At 38.5% G+C, this 21,341-nt stretch overlaps 1 protein-coding gene across 1 annotated transcript; it reads right to left on the reverse strand.

The window, feature by feature from the left end:
• Positions 1-20,730: 20,730 nt before the first annotated feature.
• On the reverse strand, positions 20,731-21,123 carry NHLH2 (nescient helix-loop-helix 2). Its single transcript, XM_070736153.1, has one exon. The coding sequence runs from the start codon at positions 21,121-21,123 to the stop codon at positions 20,731-20,733; it is 393 nt and encodes a 130-aa protein (XP_070592254.1).
• Between the last annotated feature and the right edge of the window lie 218 nt (positions 21,124-21,341).

Raw genomic sequence — 21,341 nt, forward strand, 5'->3', positions numbered from 1 at the left:
GTACTGTTCCCGTCTATTTGACCCAGACTAAAAAAATATTGATTTTAGCTACTGTGAGTTTTTTTTTGAATACTTATTGCATTAGTAAACTATATGTGAACATGCTTGATAATAAACAAATTAAAAATGAAATTAAAAAATAATTTTTATTTATTTATTTTGTTCAGAAAAGGGGCCCCTGGGTTGTTTGCAATTATGTTTGTTTTATACGTAGACTAGGCTGCAAGTTCCAAATTACATCCTTGTTTTTACATCCTTGGATTTCTTGTATAAAACTAGTTTAGTCCGGGTCAAATAGACCCGGGAGCACTACAAGTGTATAGTAAACATGATCAGAACAACAGGGTTAAGATATACAGATTAATGTACTGGCTCTAATCATATATTATATATAATTTAAAATAATTTATTGAATAATCTCTCTCAAACAAAACTACTTTGGTCTCTAATTCATTAATTTTTAGGTCCATTGTCCTTGCATAGATTGTATCATACAATCTGTCTAATATATTCTGCAGATTAGATTCTCCACCAAGATTCTGGCACTTTCTATGCACAAAGTACATTCGTATCAACAAACTGTATTACCACATGCATTTTGTATACATCTGTCTATCTCTATCTATCTATCTATCTATCTATCTATCTATCTATCTATCTATCTATCTATCTATCTATCTATCTATCTATCACACTTATAGGCTGCCCAACTCTTTCTGGATTTTGGCCGGCATGCAACATGTAAACACAATATAAAAAACAATCTATAACCCATTAAAAAACATATAATTTAGTGACTGGATGAAGATGGTACCATATTGATCAACGGCCTCAGGCTTGCCAGCAGAGCCAGGTCTTCACATCTTTCCAGAAGGCCAGCAGGGTGAAGGCAGTATGGACCTTGGGGCAGCTGGTTCTGGAGAGCCGGTGCTGCCACAGAGAAGGCCCTTCCCTGCAGCCCCACCAACCAACACTGTCTAGCCAACGGAACCTGGAGAAGGCCAACCCTGTAGGCCTTTATCAGTTGCTGGGAGCTATGCAGCAGGAGGCGGTTCTGAAGACTGCCATTTGGGGCTTTATAGGTGATAAGAAAGGTCAGACAAGATCCAGAAATAAAAAGCAAAGATTATCAGTTCCTTCCCCTCTCAATTCAATTGCCTGGCCATATTTCCCCCTTATAAGCCCCTTGATCTCCAAGAGGAAAGACAAGATATAAATCTAACCCAGAGAAAGACACAAGCACAGAGGCAGAAAGTTGGGTATGCAATGATATTGCAAACACATAAGCAAAAAGAAAAACCAGTATTTACATGCTTTTGAACTGCCAGGTCGGTAGAAGTTGGGACAAGTAATGGGAGCTCACTCCATTACTTGCTAGAAGTAGTGGGTTCCTACCAGAATGGAAATTCTGCCAAACTGGTAGTAAAACTTCATCTGCACGCGCAGCTTTGGGTGTCCTACGTGTGTGCCCGTGCGTCCCAGAGCTTTTGTTTCTCTGCATGCGTAGGAAGCAAAATCTCGTGAGGGGACGTGCACGTAAAAGAGATTTCAGCAATTTTTTTGCTTTTGCCCCCAAATCTTACACATGCATGTCCCCTCGTGAGATTCTTTTGGGATGTGTGTGTGCACGCACAGGACACTCAAAACTGCGCGCACAGCATACCAGTAGCAGCAAAAACGGGAAGCTGCCCCGGTCGCTACAGATTCGAACCACCGAACTGCCAACCTTTCTGATCGACAAGCTCAGCGTCTGAGCCACCGCATCCCCCAAAAATATGCAAAGTACCTGTGCAGAAATCCTTGGAGCCCAAGTTTAGCCTCATCATCCAGCCCAGGAAGAATCAGTTAGGTGGTTTTATACATGGAGTTTATTTTGATTTCGGAGCTAGATGACTGACAAAAATGAAATAAATTAATGGTTACCACTTGATATCAAAATAGAGAAACCCTCTTAGGTAAATGTCCATGTTTTTGTGCATCATGTTCCATTCTTTTGTGCACCCGTACATCTGGCCTCAATTGGTATGGAGTGAAAGCTGGCCTGTTTTCTGGGTCCCCAGTGCTCAGCCCTGTATTTGTGTACTGGGAGAGTTAATGAGAAGAGACTGCTATTCTTTCTTTCTGTTCCACAATCCCATCTGTTCAAACAAAAGCCTGAGAGGAAGAGAGATCTGAGACCCTGCTGGTCAAGAGGCGAAGAATAATAACACATATCCTTGGGCTACATTGCAACACATGCAACCCTTTCATACTCCTCTATGGCTTTTATTCAGACAAGAGAAAGAACAACTGCTCTATAAAGCACCTTCCAAAAATTAAAAATAAAAAGATGCATCAGACTTAGCCAACATGTCATCTCTTTTTGCCTTTATAATGCACACATAATTGGAAAGGAAGGAGACAAGACTGCTTGTATCAATATACATCATATATGAGCACACACATACTGTATATGCAATCACGTTGTTGATGCATTATTGAATTGGTATTGCTCTACAATCAATGCACGTGGTACTCAGAAAAATATATGATAAAATATCAGTTATATCTATTCAGTATATTTTAATGTTAGTATTAATTACTAGAAAAATAATTCTAGCACACTTGTAAGAAAAGATTTATGCAGCTCTACCAGCATGCTGCCCTAATTATAGATTTGGCCAAATTCTAAAACTTACAATGTAGGTGCAGCATTTTATATCTGTACAGCATTTGCTTTTATTTATTTATTTATTTATTTATTGGATTTGTATGCCGCCCCTCTCCGGAGACTCGGGGCGGCTAACAGCAACAATAAAACTACAATAGTAATCTGATATTAGAAATGATTAAAAATCCATTAATATAAAAACCAAACATACATACATACATACCATGCATAGAATTGTAAAGGCCTAGGGGGAAAGATCTCAATTCTCCCATGCCTTGTGGCAGAGGTGGGTTTTAAGTTGCTTACGAAAGGCAAGGAGGGTGGGGGCAGTTCTAATCTCTGGGGGGAATTGGTTTCAGAGGGCCGGGGCCGCCACAGAGAAGGCTCTTCCCCATGGTCCCTCCAGGTGACATTGCTTAGTTGACGGGACCCGGAGAAGATCCACTCTGTGGGACCTAACTGGTCGCTGGGATTCGTGCAGCAGAAGGCGGCCCCTGAGGTAATCTGGTCCGGTGCCATGAAGGGCTTTATAGGTCATAACCAACACTTTGAATTGTGACCGGAAACTGATCGGCAACCAATGCAGACTGCGGAGTGTTGGTGTAACATGGGCATATTTGGGAAATCCCATGATTGCTCTCACAGCTGCATTCTGCACGATCTGAAGTGTCCGAACATTTTTCAAAGGTAGCCCCATGTAGAGCGCGTTACAGTAGTCAAGCCTTGAGGTGATGAGGGCATGAGTGACCGTGAGCAGTGACTCCCGGTCCAAGTAGGGTCGCAACTGGTGCACAAGGCGAACCTGGGTGAACGTCCCCCTCGCCACACCTGAAAGATGTTTCTCTAATGTGAGCTGTGGATTGAGGAGGACGCCCAAGTTGCGAACCTTCTCTGAGGGGGCCAGTGATTCTCCCCCCAGGGTAATGGACGGACAGATGGAGTTGTCCTTGGGAGGTAAGATCCACAGCCACTCCGTCTTGTCTGGGTTGAGTTTGAGCTTGTTGACACTCATCCAGGCCCTAACATCCTCCAGGCACCGGCACATCACTTCCACTGCTTCATGTCCAATGAAGCAGTCAAAATCTCAGAATTTAAACTTTTATTTTGGAAATAAAAACTTAATACAAGAGAACTTATATTCATGATTATGAGTTATTCAGAATAGTTTATTATTTCTATAAACAGGTTACAAACAGGTCCGACCTTTGGTAAACATGGGCCGCCAGCCTACAATTCTACAAGCTTATTGTACCAGGAACATTTCTCATTTTGTAGATACATATTAAATGCACAAAACGTTGTACAGTATACTATGTAAGCAATTGAACCTGAAAAGCACCAAAACTGATGAAGAAAAGCCAAAAAAAAAAGAAATTCCAACCTGATAACAGAACATAACTATAGTTGTATCATGATTTGTTACTTATTCATAAAAACAGAAGTTTTGAAGTTAAATTTCTTTATCAAGGAAAATTGCTTTAGTTCACAAATATTGTATGAAGTTTATATGAAACAGCTTGGTTTTATCTTAGAGACTGTTTGTACCATGACAGCAGTGTGATTCTTCATCACCTTGAAACCTCAATACCTCCAAAAGCCAGGAAAAACTTGTTGCATAAATGAGACTCTTTTGGCTATTGGAAATGCTGAATGAGATCCCAGAGTCAAACAACATGGCCACTTCACTTTCTTTGGTACCAACAGACACCATATTTCCTTACTCTGATCAAAGCTGTCAATATACTTTATTTAGATTTACCAACTTCATTGCCAGCCCTGTCATTTTTATGAATGATTTACTTGCAGCTTCCCACCATATCTCATCTCTCTGCCAGAAGCTAGCTAGCTAGCTGCCTGCAAGCCCCTTCCTCACAGTAACCTCCTCAGCTCCTTGTGTATGCCACATTCATTTAATAATCATGTTAATGACTTGACAAAGGCAATGATTCACTTAATAACTATGGCAAGAAAAGTGATAAAATGGGGCAAATTCACTTAACAAATGCATTATCCAAGCTGCCTTTTAAAAAAAAACATGCAGCCTATTAAAAAAGAGAAAAATCGATTATGCAGTCATATCTTGACATTTTTTTACTCCATCTAAAGAAGTTTCTGTTATTTCTATCTTCCAGGAAATTAATCATTTCACCATTTTTGGCAACAATGAATTCTAGTAACAATTCCTTCTATTTCTTTATTCAAAACATGAATAAAAATATTGAGGATTACAGGCCTAAGACTTGGGGAATTTCACTTGACACATCATTCTTTAAGTCAGCTGTATATCCACTTAATTACCATACCTTCCAGCTCACATTTAACAAATTTGCTAATCAGAATATTGTTTAGATATTTTGACAAACCCTTTCCCTAAGTATTGTTCTGCCGGCTCCTAGCACGAGCCTTCAATTAAATGTAAAAGTAGCAAAAACAGACACACACACACAGGACAAGGCAACCATAGTTTCTTTATCCAAAGAAAAATAGAAGAAAAACCCTCTTTTGAATTCAAAGGTCTCACTTGTAAAAACAAACAACTTGAATGCAGTGAAATAACAAAAACAACAAACTTAAGTTTGTCTGAAAAGGAATAGCTGTGACAAAATCACAGCTACTGGTTATTGTCACAGCTATTCCTTTTCAGACATTGTAAACTCACAATGATTTATGGTCAGAGTCCTGAAATCCAAACACAAGGTCCTGGGAAAATCCGGAACGGCAATGCAAACTCCACAAGCAGATAATCTTCCACACTGTGAGGCTGGCACGCTGCCCATTTAACAGCAGCCCTAATTACTTGAACCCCACCCAACCACAGGTGGACTTTATTATCTCTTATAATATCTACGAAGCTGTTCTCTTCTATGCATAGCTCTACGCATAGGTGGATCTATTACTGCTTCCTCATCAGAGTCTATTGAAGATAAGGAAGATGATGACTAGCTTCTTCCTGGGCTGCCTGCCAGGCCCCCCGCTGAAGGTCCCATCTCACAGACACTCCCTTCTTCAGAGGATAATTGGACATTTGGATGTTTCACCCACATCCACCCCCACAGTCCTTGGGGCAGGAGCTGGGCCAGAGCTAACCACAAGTATACTACTCTTAATATGAAATGTAGCTCATTCTGCTTTTCTGTTGCTTCTCTCCTTTTTGTGGAAATAATTTGGGATAATCATGCCCTTAAGTTTCTATAATACCAATTAAATCATATTTGTCTGCCTGTGCTTAAACTCATTTTTGATGTATAAACAATTGTACAACTTGTGATATTCTTCCATTTCTGATTTACTTTCATAATGGATGGATGACATTACTACCTGAGCATTGTGGTGAGGAAAAGCCCTTCAGATTATAGACTTTTTGTTGTTGAAAAGAATGCTTTCTATGCTGCTGATACTTACCACAGTAAACACAGTGGTAGTAAATTTGGCTACATTTTGGACATGTGTTTAAACAGGCACATTTCTCACCCCAAATTCAGAAATAACCTGAGTAATGGGTTAGCACTGTGGGAAATATCCAGATTATTTATCTGTCATTTGGGCAACTTGAAAAGTAGCTAAAACTATAACTCCAGGCACTAGCCTACAGTCGCCTAGGTCCATCCCAACAAATGTTAAAAGGACAGCAACTGATGTTTTTCCAACTGGGACACGATAATGTGTGGTAGGAAAGATGAAGACAGGAGACCCATCTTTATACTTTCCTGCATTAAAATTCTATACTTAGTGCTATTTGTAAGCTTGTCAGTAAGGCAAACTAAGTCTCAAACATTGGGGCAGTCCCAAATGCATAGGGACAGTGCAATTGATGTTGCCATATTTTCTGCTGTTCAAGATTGAAGGATTTTACATTCATGTTGCTGAGATGAAGAATCCAAGGTCTTGTTTCTTTTCTTTTTTTAAAAACTGAAGATGTAGCATTTTATAATGTGGCTATGATTGACTATTGAAACAATACCAATATTACATGATTGAGAAACTAAAAAACAAACCAAGTGCAAGCCTAATGTGAAAATAAGATAAAACAGTATATTCTTGCTGAGAGAAATTAAAATGTTGCTATGTATCCATTAAATTAAAGTCCTGCAAATAAACTTGTAAAGTTTTTGATGTAAAAGAATTAAATCAGCTGGAACCACATTATGATCTAACAAAGGATCCAAAACTTGATTAAAATCTCTAGTGACATTTATCTGATCTGCTTGCTAAACTAGAAAGGTACTCAAAACACCTGTATATAACATCTGGATAATCCTTAGTAATGCCATATTAATTAATTAGTACCATGCAATTACCAGTACATTTCATCATGAATATTTTTAAAGTATTTATTCTACAACGGTTTTTGAGACTTATTAAAGTTAAAATGTCTCTGGTAAATTCGGAAGTATCAGTAATATACATATGACCCACCCATCTTCTATATAAAATATCTTTCTTGCCTAGAATAACAAGAGTTCATTATAAAATACTCCAATTTGAAATTGTTCAGTTTAACCTATGCAATAAAGATAACTATGACCTTTTATTTTCCAGGGAGCAACTAAAGACAATTTGGATGAAAATTGGAGCAAGGAAAAAGAAAAAAATGCATACTTAACTGAGATAAAGTTTAAAAACTGTAAAAACATAAACATGAATACAAAAAAAGAATTAATACAAAAATTCAAAGGAAGAATACAAAAAAAATTAAAGAATTTAAGGAAAAGACAATACAAATGCAACGGAAAAAAGGAAAGAAGGAAAGATATAAAAATTCTTAGCTTTTTTGTCATCTAATGATCCTCTGCATGTGCAAAGGTATGATAGTTCTAAACTTTCATAAAACGTTAATCTCATCCTGTTGAAAATAAAAATGATGTGGCAATCTGTTTATGTCTTTCCTATATTAAATAATTAGTGGGTGCCTTTTTTAACCCATTCAAATTATGGATTTGGGCTACATCTCAAATGAACACAAAGTGTGTTGGGCTGGGTTCTGAGCTGCTGGGAAAACCCTAATATGATCTATAGATTTCTCGGTCCTTCATCACAACCACAAAACAGTTACTAGTATGGGCTAGATTGGATTACTTCCCCCTCATTGCTTTGAGCAATATCAATTAAATGAAGAATAAACAAGAAGAAAAGCAATGCGGAAATGCTATTCCTCCCTTTCTTTTTTCCCTACTAACATGAGTCTGGCAGAACTTTGCACCTTACAATGTGACCTGTAGAATCAACTCCTACAACAAGTAATGAGATTGTTTTCACATTTCCCCAAGTTTATTTAGAATAAAGTGATCAAGCATTGGTCTACTCATTATATTTGCTCTCATTTTTACCCCTTTTCACTTGGACTTGGGGGAAATTATTTTTTTTATTAGAGGATAGGCTGTTAGTTTGAAATTGAAGACATATTTTATTAAGAAGGGATTGGCTAATGTTTATGTAGAAATCCACACATGACACGCACAAAAGAGGACTTTTATCTGAATTATCAGACCAAATCGTAGGTGCATAATATGTTTATAATACTGCTTTTACAAAAAGCTAGATTGAAATTGGTTTTCCGTTGATATTTTAAGCCTATTAGAGAGCACAAAAGAATAATGACACATGTCACACTTTGTTTCACATGTACTGTATATAGAAAAGAACATGGGCAGAGGTTGGCTGCTCCCAGTTCGGACCAGTTCTTTTTTAAAAAAAAAATTAAAATTTTTAAGATAACACAATACAAAACACAAACAAACATAAAACATATGTAGGGGTTCTTTGCAGCCCCTCTCTTGTCAGAAGTTGTTTCTGGAGCTATAGGTGGATTAACTAAAACTTAAATATTTACAACCTTTCTTTAACATTTGTAACATACCTTACTAATACTTTATACAATTCTTTTAGCATAAAATTCTTACACTATTCATTATTCACATATGGATTTTGCATGTTGTTCCTCTTTTCTACCATTTGTAGAATTTGTCCCATACTTTATAATACTCTAATTCTTCCTGCCCTTTTAACCTTCTCGTTATCATATCCATCTCTGCACATGCAACAAAATTTTTTGATTACCACTTCTTCTTTGGGAATTTCTTCACTTTTCCACTGCTGTGCAAAAGTTATTCTTCCCGCAGTCAAAATGTGTATGGTTAAATATTGAATTTCTTTTTTATAATTTTTGGAAAATGTGCCTAATAAAAATAATTCAGGGGGTTTCTCAATATCATTGTTCATAATTTCTTTTAACCATTTTGCAATAATGTTCCAGTAGATTTTACCTTTGGAGGATGTCCACCATTGATACTGGAATGTTCTGCTTTCATTTCTGCACTTCCAACATCTTGGCTATACATTTGGATACATCTTTGAAAACCTGTGGGGTGATAAGTGCCAATGGTAAAACATTTTGTATTGGTTTTCCTTGACTGTTACTGATTTGGTAATTTGACAATTGTATGTCCAATTTTTTTCCTATGTATCAAAATTTATTGAATGCCCAAAATTTTTTGTCTAACTAATCATGTTGTTTTTGACTATCACCCCCTCTGTTCTATATTTTATCAGAAATGTGTATATTTTACCAGTTAACTTTCCTTGATTACTCAAGATTATCTTATCCAAATCATTTTTCCACTTTTGGAATTGGCATTGCTTTTTCTCCTTTTGAAATTTACCCTGTATTTGGATGTAGGTTGGTTCAGACCAGTTCTATAGAACCGGTAGCGGAATTTCCCCAGCTTGTTAAACCGAGAGTGATTGCTGATTGGCCCCGGTCACAGATCGGCTCTCTCAACGGTGCCATAGGCGTATGCACAGAAGCTTGGGTTTTGGCACTGCAAATGTGCACACACTTGTGTGGTGCGGTGGCATGGCACACAATGCGTGAACGCCCACACGGCACAGGAGGAAGCGAACCGGTGGGGAAATAAGTTAAAACCAGTGAAGGGCTGCAAAACATTTTACTACCACACTATGGGCGTGGCTTATTGTGTGGCTGTGGCTTGATGGTCATGTGACCGGGTAGGAGTGGCTTGACAATCATGTGACTGGGGGATGGCTTAAAGGTCATGTGACCAGGTGGTAGTGGCTTAACGACCAAGATAAGTTTTCAAATAGGTGCTTGGTCTCTTTTTCAGTTGATTAAGTCACATTATTTGAATAGCCACAAAAAGGGCAAATGATAGACAGCATCATTTGTTGAGGAGCACAGTAACATTTTAAGGTTTCGTACTGAACTCACAAGGTTCAGTAAAATAACAGATTAGGCAAGTAGCTCCATTTTCTTTAATTCCTATAAAAATTCAGTTCTAGATAATGATTAAAATGATTAAAGCGTTTATGGATAAAAACATACTATTTACTTATTTCCTTTTAAAAAAGTAATTAAGGATCATACTAAGGTACTAGAGAAAGAAGGGCGAGAAATTTTTTTAAAGTATTCAATAACTAGTGCATAAATTTACTACCCCCACTGCATCACCTCCCATGGGGGCAGCAGCCCATTACTGGTTAGAAACCACCCCTGAACATGGGATGCAATCTCTAATACAAGCTATGTTTTCCTTGAGTCAATTCCTCTTCTCAGTTTTCATCTGGCTGTATCAATTAAGTTTCTATTTCAGGAAATATTTTGGGGTGGGGCTGATTGTGGACTAAAGAGACTTGTGTTTTCATTCTGCTATCAGTACCAATCTGTTTTTCTTTCTGAAGAAGTGGCTTCCAGACTCCCTCCCGCTCAACCCCACCTCCCCCTCTTCTTCATTTCCCATAAGAGATGACAGACGGTCCTGTAATTTGGTTGCATGCGCTCGACTGAAGCAACACCTGCCTCCATCCCAAGGGAAGCAGAGGGGTTCATCCCAAGCTAAGGAAGAGCCAAAGACAAATGTGAAACCCAGTGTGAAAGGTTATGGAGAGATTTTTCTAGGAAGGGAGGGAGGGAGGGAGGGAGGGAAGGAAGGAAGGAAGGATAAAAAACAAATTATGTAATAAACGATCCATATGATCGGGTGCTAGAATTATATGAATAGAGAAATAGTAAGAAAAAGACAAAAGATAAGCAAAATATATTAAAAGAATAGTAAAAAATGTATACAATGTAGATATTTAAAATAATATACTGTAGTCTCAAATATATACATGTAATACATTTATGAAGTCTCTTATCATTGAAAACTGGGGAAGTCTGGGAATTGAGGTCCACAGTTGCCAAAGTTAAGAAAGACTGCTCTGTTATCTTGCTGATTTTAATAGTATAAGTGATTTGACCCCCAAAACTGATTTCTGGTTTCCCTCAAAGCATTGCTGTACATGCTTTTAAAGATACTTACAAATATTGGTATAATGGTTTCCAGTAATTTTATAGTGCAAAATTATCTAGCTTCTTTTGGTTAAAATCAATGTTAAAATTGATTAGGAATTATTCCTAGATAACAGCCCTGTACTAAGAGCTGCATTTGCTTTTTGGATCTTCCAGGGATTGTGCATCATTAGTGGTCATGACCAAAGCTAAAAGTGGGGAAGAGAATAATTTAAATAATAAGTAATTTTTGAATGATATTTAATGGGTATTGTTCTGCCAAGCCACCACTTAATAATGTAAATAGAGCTTATTGGTGCCAAAAAAATTTGAAAGGAAGTTGCTTTTTCATTGCTTTTTCAAGAAAAACTGATAACCTCTTCCTTTGTTTTGTCATCTGAAAAATGTTTAGGATTACATGCCAATTTGCCACTCTGTTTTTCTTTGTCTCCCTACCATCACTGCTTTTCCAGCCTCGCTCCCGCCCTATCTCCACTTTTAGTTTCTGGAACAGGATACAATATTCTAATTGAAGTCACTTCTCTAACCTTAAGATCTCTCCATCTAAAATATGCTTTGTTTCCTCCTATCTTCAAAAATGGGGGAAAGGAAAACAACTAACATTCCATTTACCATCTTATATGTTTTGAAACAATACAGAAATTAGACTCTTTGCAGCCCACATTCTGAAACAGATTCAAAGTTAGATATGGCAAAGATTTAAAAAACCCTACATACAGATTGTGTTCCCTAATAGCATCCAGTAATGTATCTACCTTATATTTGAGATCTCTTTCTTCTAGGGTTTTTTTAGTCAATAACTATGTAACCATTTCATTGTTAATATTTTTGACACTTCTCCAATAAGCTCTATAAGCTTTTGCAAGGTTGACAATCTACCTTATCAACTTCATTTTTATTACATAATTTCCTGTGGGTGAATGCTGTAAATACCGTATAATGCATCTTGATTTCCACAAACTATCAAATCATAGGAACAGGTATTCCTATGAAATATTATTCATCCAACAATTTCACATTCAAGAATTAAATGTCAGCTGAAATTTCAGAGACTTGGTATTGGTAGATACATTGTTTTTTTTATATTTTAGATTAGGGTGTTTTTTAGATTTTAAAAATCCCTCCTTTATTATTTTTATAAGTAACTAAAGCAGGTGAACTCCTGCTTTCCCTCACAATAACAAGCCTCTGAAATGAATTGAGGTGAGAAAGAATGACTAGCCTAAAGTCGCCTAATTAGTTTTCTTGCCTAAGGCAGGACCAGAAATCACAGTCTCCTGGTTTCTAGTCTGCTGCCTTAATCCCTAATCCAAACTGGCTCTTGCTTAAATTTTAGTTTTAGGCAAAACTGAACATCTAAGCACAATCTATGATGAACCAGCTCCTTGCCCAACCTATGGTCATTAACTATGATCATACCTATCTTCAAAAAGGGAGACCCTAGCCTAGTAGAAAATTACAGACCAATCTCACTGTGTTGCGTCACTTGTAAAGTTGTGGAATCAATTATTAACCAATCCATCACCCTCCATTTAGAAACAAACAACCTGCTTTCTAACAAGCAGTTTGGTTTCAGGAAAGTTGTTCTGTAATCTACAACTCCTCCTAAACCAAGCTCTTTAAGCATTTCCTGCTCAAGTGGAAAGCTGTGTTTTTGTTAAACAGGCAACAAGTAGTCAAAATAGGGGGTACCCTATCAGACCTGGCACCAGTTAATAGCAGTGTCCGCCAAGGCAGAATTTTAGGACCCATACTCTTTCTGCTTTACATAAATGAACGTTGCAATCATATCACAAGCAGTTGCATCCTTTTCGCTGACAACATAAAACTATTTAACACCACCAGCAGGGGTGGGCTACTGCCCAGACTGTGGAGTAGCGAAAATGAAGCTCCAAATTTGCACTGAAAGATGTTGACAGAATATGCAGGGCATCAGTGTGGTAGTAAAAATTTTGCTAGCCCTTCACTGACCACCACCAATACTGTTGCCCTATAAAACGACCTTGACTATAAGTCAGAATGGTCATGCAATCTTGGAGTCTTGGATCTTGGAGTCTTGGTGGACAACCAACTAAATATGAGCCAGCAATGTGCAGTGCCAGCCAAAATGCCAATACAATCCTGAGTTGAACAGAGGGATACAATCTAGGACTAGGGAGGTACTAATACCACTCTATAAAGCCTTAGTTAAACCACATCCAATTTTGGTCACCATAAATACAAAACAAACCCCATTGAAACTCTAGACAAAGTGCAGAAGACAGCAACCAAGATGATAAGGGGACTGGAAACTAAAACATATGAAGAGAAGTTGCAGGAACTGGGCATGGCTAGTCTAGCAAAGAGAAGGACCAGGGGAGATATGATGGCAATGTTCCAGTACTTGAGGAGCTGCCATATAGAGGAGGGGGGTCAGGCTGTTTTCCAAAGCACCAGAAGGCCAGACAAGGAATAATGGATGGAAGTTGACCAAAGAGAGATTCAACAGGGAAATAAGGAGGAACTTTCTGATGGTGAGAGTGATCAACCAGTGGAACAGCTTGCCTGTGGAGGTTGTGAGCACTCCAACATTTGGACTTTCAAGGGGAGACTGGACTGCTTTTTGTCCAAAATTGTATAGGAACTCCTGCCTGAGCAGAGGGTTGGACTAGATGATCTACAAGGTCCCTTCCAACTCTAATAAATAATAAGAATAAAAAAAAAAAAAAATCTCAACTAACAAATGTTCTATTCTACATATTAGCAAGAAAAATCAGAACACCAAATACAAGCTGGACAGGTATGACCTCGCAGACAATCCTCACACTGTCAAGGACCTAGGAGTGCTCATTTCAAATTATCTAAGCCTCACTGTAATAACATTGCCAAAAAGGCATTAAGAGTTGTTAACCTAATCTTGCAAAGCTTCTTTTCTGGTAACATTGTACTGCAAACTTGAGCATTCAAAACATTTACCAGACCAATTCTTGAATACAATTCATCTGCCTGGACCCCACACTGTATATTGGACATTTATACAATTGGTTGGGTCCAGAGGTATTTCACAAGAAGAATACTCCACTTCTCTGCTCACAGTAGAGTCCCTAAGACCACCAAGCTCAAAATTTGGGGCTTGGAAAACGTGGAACTAGGCCTCCTATGGTCTTATCTAAGCATAGTACACACAATTGTCTGCTACAATGTCCTACATTTCAATGACTACTTCAGCTTCAACCACAACAATACACAGGCAAACAATAGATACAAACTCAAAGTAAATGAGCCGGGGTGGCGCAGCAGGTAGAGTGCTGTACTGCAGGCACCTGAAGCTGACTTGTAGATCTGAAGGTCAGCGGTTCAAATCTCATCACCAGCTGAAGGTTGACTCAGCCTTCCATCCTTCCGAGGTGGGTAAAATGAGAACCTGGATTGTGGGGGCAATAGCCTTGCTCTGTTAAAAAAGTGCTATTGCTAACATGTTGTAAGCCACCCTGAGTCTAAGGAGAAGGGCGGCATAATTAATAAATAAATAAATAAATAAATAAACAAACAAACAAACAAACAAACAAACAAACAAACAAATCACTCCGAACTCGATTGCAAAAAATACAACTTCAGCAACAGAGTGGCCAACACCTGGAACACTCTACCCAACTCCATTGTTACATCCTCTAACTCCCACAACTTCTTTAACCTTCAACTGTCTACCATGGACCTCACCCCATTCCTAAAAGGTCTGTAAAGAGAGCGTGCATAAGTGCATCAGCGTACCTACTGTCCCTGTACCCATTTATTTATATTCATTACTTGTCATATCCATGTTTATACTTATATCTGTTATCTAATACAAGATCGACAAACTAAATAAATAAAACAAATAAATATAGACCAACCCCCCCCCCCCCATGTTTGGGCTCAGGTAGAATTTTGGCAGGTGGCTAAATCCATGAATCCGGCCAAACCCTGGTGCTGAGAAAGAGGTGGGGGAGAGATCATCTGCTTTGATAGGAAGACCCACCAGTTTATGGATCAGATACTATAGTCAATCTATGGAGGGAAATTTTCCAAATAGGATAGGATAATCAAGTGAAAGAATCCCTAGTTCCCTAGGCAGACCTCCTCACTACTGATGGTCCACATAATGAAGGGAGGCTATGCAACACCTCTGAAGCAGCACAAGAAACGAGTGACACAAGGTGGTTAATAATGTGATGAACTAACAATGATTTTTCTTCACCGCATACTCTATGAAGGTTGTGGTATTTTTAAATACAGGCTGAGTATATATAAACCCATGTTAAAAAGTAGCCTGGAAAACAGATTGAGGAGAGCGATGGGATCTGAAATATAATCTCTCCTGCTTGATTTCACTACCAACTGGATGATCTTGTCTGGGAACGGATTTTTATTTGTCCATCTTCAGATTCTAAGGCAAACTACTTTTCCTTTCCTGAGCTTTTTATAAAGTAGGTATAAATAACTATTTTGTATTTTCAATTAGGGAGTTGGTCTGAGCTCATTATATAAGCATAAGAGGACAAGGTCAGATTCCCTTTGAATGTCTTTGAGCCTTATGTAGTCTTTCCCAGGTGGAAGTTGTCAATCTGGGGAGATTCCTGTGAAACAGGCATAGGACACTAAATAGTAATTGAACTCTACACGCGTAAGTCTGATTATTTGCTTTTTATACTGTATGTATGTGTGTCTGTTTGGTGAGTCTCCTGCAACTTTGAACAGTTGATTTAAGTGACCAGGCATAAATCAAAGACTACCTGTAGGTCCTTCTCTCTACAGTGTAATAATCCCTGACCATCTCTTTTCAAAGGGGATGGCATGGAATTGCTGAATTGAATATCTATGTGTAGAGAGAATGAACTTCTGATTTCCAGCTATTGGAAGCCTTCCATGGAAAATGTAAGTAGCTTCCGGCACAATAGATTGTTGATTTGATCAGGGTAATGATACTGAATATTTTAAATTATTTTAGGATTTTTAGGGTTTTCTAATTATATTAATTGGATTACATGTACTACTATGTTTTTATATATGTTGTGAGCCGCCCCAAGAAGAGGGGCAGCATATAAATCAAATCAAATCAATCATTCATTCAATCAATCAATCAATCTTTCTTTATGTAAAGAGACTGCACCTGTAACTTAAAAATACAACTACAGTATCCAATGCAAAACAAACCTCATACTTTCAAACTAGATGACACATTTGTTGAGCTGTCAATTTTGTAGTTGTGAAGTTTAGTAGGAGCACTGACACAGAATTATTTGTTTATAGTTGTTATATTTATTTACTCATGCTGCATGAAGATTTGAGGATTAAAACATAACCTTGCAATTTCTGTTGACTAAAACTCCACTTCCAGTCAACCCCTTTCCATTTTCAATGTTTTATTTCTCATTTAAACAAATTGGGACTTATTCAAATACTTCTCTTTCAGAATACCAGACATTATATGAAGCATATTTAGTACAAAGGATATATGAACTGGAGGGAGCCCTATAGGTCATTTAATTTAAACCTTGTGCACAAATCTATTAAATTAGTACTTCCCAAACTTTTTCTTTCATTACCCCAAATCATGTATCAGAAATTCCTTTTACTCCAATGTAGGTAAAACGCTTTCAGTCAATTTAAATGTCCCTGTTGTAATTGTATAATGGAATCGTTGCTGTTAGCAAAAAACAACAACCCACCTTTACCCATTTGACTGAGATGGTATAAGTACTCCTGCATTGAGCAGGAGTTGGACTAGAAAATCTCCAAAATCCCTTCCTAGTCCTATGATTCTATAAAACAAAAGAAAATCCAGAATTTGTTTCCTATAATCTTCTTATCTTTCAAGCAAGCCTGAAGCTGGATTTATCTTTTAGATGATTGGTAATGATTTTCAGGGGGATGCAGTGGCTCAGCGGCTAAGTCGCTGAGCTTGTCCATTAAAAAGGTCGGCAGTTTGATGGTTCGAATCCCTAGTACCTTGTAATGGAGTGAGCTCCTGTTACTTGTCCCAGCTTCTGACAACTTGGCAGTTCAAAAGCATGTAAAAATGCAAGTAGAAAAATAGTGATCACCTTTGGTGGAAGGTAACAGCGTTCTGTGCACCTTCAGCGTTTAGTCATGCCAGCCACATGACTACGGAATCATCTTTCGACAGTGCTGGTTCTTCAGCTTTAAAACAGAACACTTTACCTTTACCTTAATGATTTTCAAGCTATTATTAATTTAATTTTAAGATTGTTACCTTATCTCCCTTAAACTCTCCTTAGTTAATAATAAATTCAAGAAATTTATGTATTTCAATATTTTGTTTTATAATATTTATGTTTGACTTTTCAGCTTCTCATTTTTGACATTAACTCTATGAAACTTCTCTTTCTGTCCATCACATTCTAAATTGACTGTGGGTTTAATTTCACTTCCTTCTAATTATGGTAGGAAAATAATATTTGAACCTTGAAATATATTTGATACTTGAAATGAGTCTATTGCCTCTTTCTCAAATCCAGTCCATAGTGGAGGAGCTGAAGTTGAACTTAGCTGTTTCAGGTTTAAAGTAGTTTTTTCTCTCCTGCCAAACAATTTTCACTCCAGGTATAATCTAGCCCAAGTAATTAAATAAAATGCAATCATAAATTGGAACTAATCCAGCTTCTATGGAGCACTTTGAGCTGCTGTGGGCATGCCTTCTCACCTGCATTCTTCAGGTATTGCTTTCCAGGGCTATTTGTTGATCAAGTATCATGCAATCTCTGTATATAAACAAATGTGATGCTCTTTTGATAGCATGCTAGATCGGTGTTTGAAAACAATACTAATATTAGTCCTGTATTGCACAGAAGGTCTGGGAAATTGCCAGGCTCTACAAGCTGTGTGCTTCTAATTCTACCATAATGAATACTACATTGGGGGTTTTTTACTGGCTTGCTGACAAGGAATTTTGCATGACTCTACTTTTTCCTGTTGTTATTATTTTTCCATCACTTGGGGGAAGAGGATTTTTGCCTATTCCAATACCATTTTGCTTACACCTTAGGCAGTTCTTGGGTTCTGTCAGCCATGGCACAGCACATCCCCAATGGTGGGAGATACCTGTGTCACATCAATTCCATCAATCACCTGTGTCATTTCAATCTATTATTCTTTTAGATTTAATACATTCCATCTTCACATATTATGGTGGATTCTCTTCTGATTCTTTGTAATCCTTTATAAATCATTGCAACAATTCCAGAGTTCATTTCTTCCATTTCATTTCTTTCCATAGAAGAAAAATTAACCAGAGTTCTATGTGCTTCCCTTCAGGTTCAGGTAACATCCTGGAACCATGGAGATGGTCCATTCCAATGATCTAGCACTTTGGATCTCATTGCCACTTCATATGCAAAGATAGAGCATTTGACATATACCCTACATTGTTCTCATTCTGTCTTCATATACTTTTTGGAAGATTGCTAAACTGTTTGTCCAGGCATCTGCCTACATTTGCCCAATCCTGCTTCACACCACACTTTTTTCCTGACTGCAAGTGAGACCTGTTGGAAGGGAAAACAGAGCTTGGGCAATCTGTCAGATGCTTTTCTTATTTGTCCCACCAGCCCACAATTAAGGCAAACTAGTGCTCAGTTATTGAGGCAGAGCTATTCATCCTTGCAAATATTTCTGCCATATCTAAGACTGAAGGGGACCACATTCCCACAGCCATGAGGATTAGCCTCTTTTTTATGTTATTTCTTCTTTAAAAACAATGATTTGTTGTGCAATTCTCTACTGCTTCCTATTTTAATAATTATCAGGTAAAATGACCGTAGTATTATCCCCATATATAATCCAGGTTATTGAGAGGACAGTCTCTCAACTTACTTCCCCACTAATGACCTATGCCATCTTTTAGAGTCATCCAACCACAGTGTCAAAATAACACTGATAGGTGATGCTATATGTGATTAGTGAGAAACAGCCTTGGATACTTAAAAGATACAATGAACTTGTGGTTTACATAAAATTAGAACCAAAAACGTACCAGCACCAAGTATCACTGTTTGGTGGTAGTTCATTCATCATGGCCTTAGAGATTGAATTCAGATGTAATTTGAAGAGTATTGACCAAATGTCCTATCTAACCTAACATTAGGCTGGTCATATTTTTTTCCATAGATTGAAAAGATATTAATCGCCTTCAGCAAATAAAAGTGAAACCTAATTTCTAAACGAAAGAATATAGTAGAAGAAAAGGGGGAATATGTTTGTATTGTATATTGTATAACAATCTCAATCTCTCTCTCTCTCTCTCTCTCTCTCACACACACACACACACACACACCCTATCCATCATCTATCTATGTATTCAGCATCAGTCAAGTATTATGTGATATTGGATTGAATTCCAGATATAATAGATACATTGTCTTTTCTTTCTTTTTGTTCCTCTTAACAACAGAATAAAAAAGAAAATCAGTTTTATTGGATACTTTTATTTATATGCAAAACAGTGTACCATTCATGAGAGATATGAAAAAAAGTTCAGATAAAAATCAATTTCTCTATTTGCACTACAAAATATTGCCTTATACAAAGCAACATACATATGTGCACACACACACACACATACATACACACACACCAAAAAACCCTGAAAAAGACTAAAATCTTTGGATAACAGATATATTCTCTCCCGTGACCCAGACATACTTTTAAAAAGTTCCACAGCAAAACAGTATATAACATTTTCTGCTTGTACATTTTTTGGTTGTCATAAAAGAAAGTACTCTGTTTTTCCTTAATATGGAAAAGAAAATTTGTAGCGCGCACACACACACACACACACACACACAAAGACAAACAAAACTATTCCCTTATCAGTTATTTCCAAAATACATCTTTAGACAGAATAACCAGATCAGAATAACAACAAACATTTTAATTTCTATTTGAAAATAAAATCTTCAAGTGAACTGCTAGTATTTTGATTCCACACACAAAAAATAAATAAAGTTATCAAGGACAAGTCCAAATATATAAAATACATTTAAAAAGAGGGCCTTGGTGCAAGAAAACCAGAGCAAAAGGAAAACCACAGCCTGGTTTTCCAATGAACACTTCCAGAACCAGACATTTATTCCACAGAAGAAGAAAATGTAAACACTTGACTATAGAAAACCAGTTGGCACAAAGTCTTCAACGCAAAATCTGAACCACCCTCCAAAACAAAACAAAAAATTGTCTTAGGGAAAAATAGTCTACCTTTGCTACTTAAATTAAAAAATAAATTATTTTTAACTGCGCTCCTGTTATCATACATTAAGGTCACAAGTAAATGAGATTTTTTTATTATTTTTGGATACAAAGAAAGGGGCACTTGGCAGTCTGTTATAAACAGGTGTTTGTTTAGAAAAGAACCCCACCTTCCACGTAAGATGTGCTCCTGTTTTGGGCGGCCCGGGGACAAGTGAGCTCTCCATCCAAACCCCCCCCCCCACCTCCCGAGGGGGAAAAAATCATGTCAAGTTTCTCTTTTCGGGCGAGTCAGGAAAGCACTTTAAGGCACGAGCTTAAAGCCAAGGGATCTCCAGGCAAGCTTCCGCCGGGCTCTCGAAACTTTGCTGAAAGGGGACCCTCTGTCGCGGGGAAACTTTGAACGGGGAGGGAAGGGGAAGGGATGGGCAAACCGAGGCCGGCCATCCCTCGGAGACAAGGGAGCCCCCGGGGCGCTTGAGCTGGGGAAGGAGCCTCAACGGAGGCGGCCCGTCCCCCTTCCCCGCGGGCCCTGGTCTCCGGGCGCCTCGCCCTACACGTCGAGGACGTGGTTGAGATAGGAGATGTAGCAGATGGCCAAGCGGAGGATCTCGATCTTGGAGAGCTTCTTGTCCGGGGGCAGCGTGGGCAGGAGCTTGCGCAGCTCGGCGAAGGCCAGGTTGAAAGCCTCCACGCGGATGCGCTCGCGCGTGGCGTGGGCCGAGCGATACTTGGCCGTGGCTCGACGGCGCCGCCGCTTCTCCTCGCGGCTCAACGGCTGCGGCGGGTGCCCCGCAGAGCGCCCTCCTCCTCCTCCCTCGCCGTTGGGCGCCTCCAAGTCGGAGGCGCAGCAACTCCGCAGCCCCTTGGCCTCCAAGGACTCCGGGTCGGAGGGCGCCGACGACGGGTGGTCCGAGTCCACGGCTTGGTCTGGGCTCAGCATCATCTGCCAGGCGAGGAGGAGACAAATAATAATAACAATAACAACAACAACAACAACAACAACAACAGGGAGGGAGGGAGGGAGGAAAGAGGGAAAGAAGGGAGGGAGGAAAGCGAGGAAGAAAGAAAGAGAAAGAAAAAGAAAGAAAGAAAAAGGAAGGAAGGAAGGAAGGAAGGAAGGAAGGAAGGAAGGAAGACGGGAGTTCAGTTAGGGCTGCCGTT

Source organism: Erythrolamprus reginae, chromosome 2 (assembly GCF_031021105.1).
Source record: "Erythrolamprus reginae isolate rEryReg1 chromosome 2, rEryReg1.hap1, whole genome shotgun sequence".
Classification (NCBI taxonomy): domain Eukaryota; kingdom Metazoa; phylum Chordata; class Lepidosauria; order Squamata; family Dipsadidae; genus Erythrolamprus; species Erythrolamprus reginae.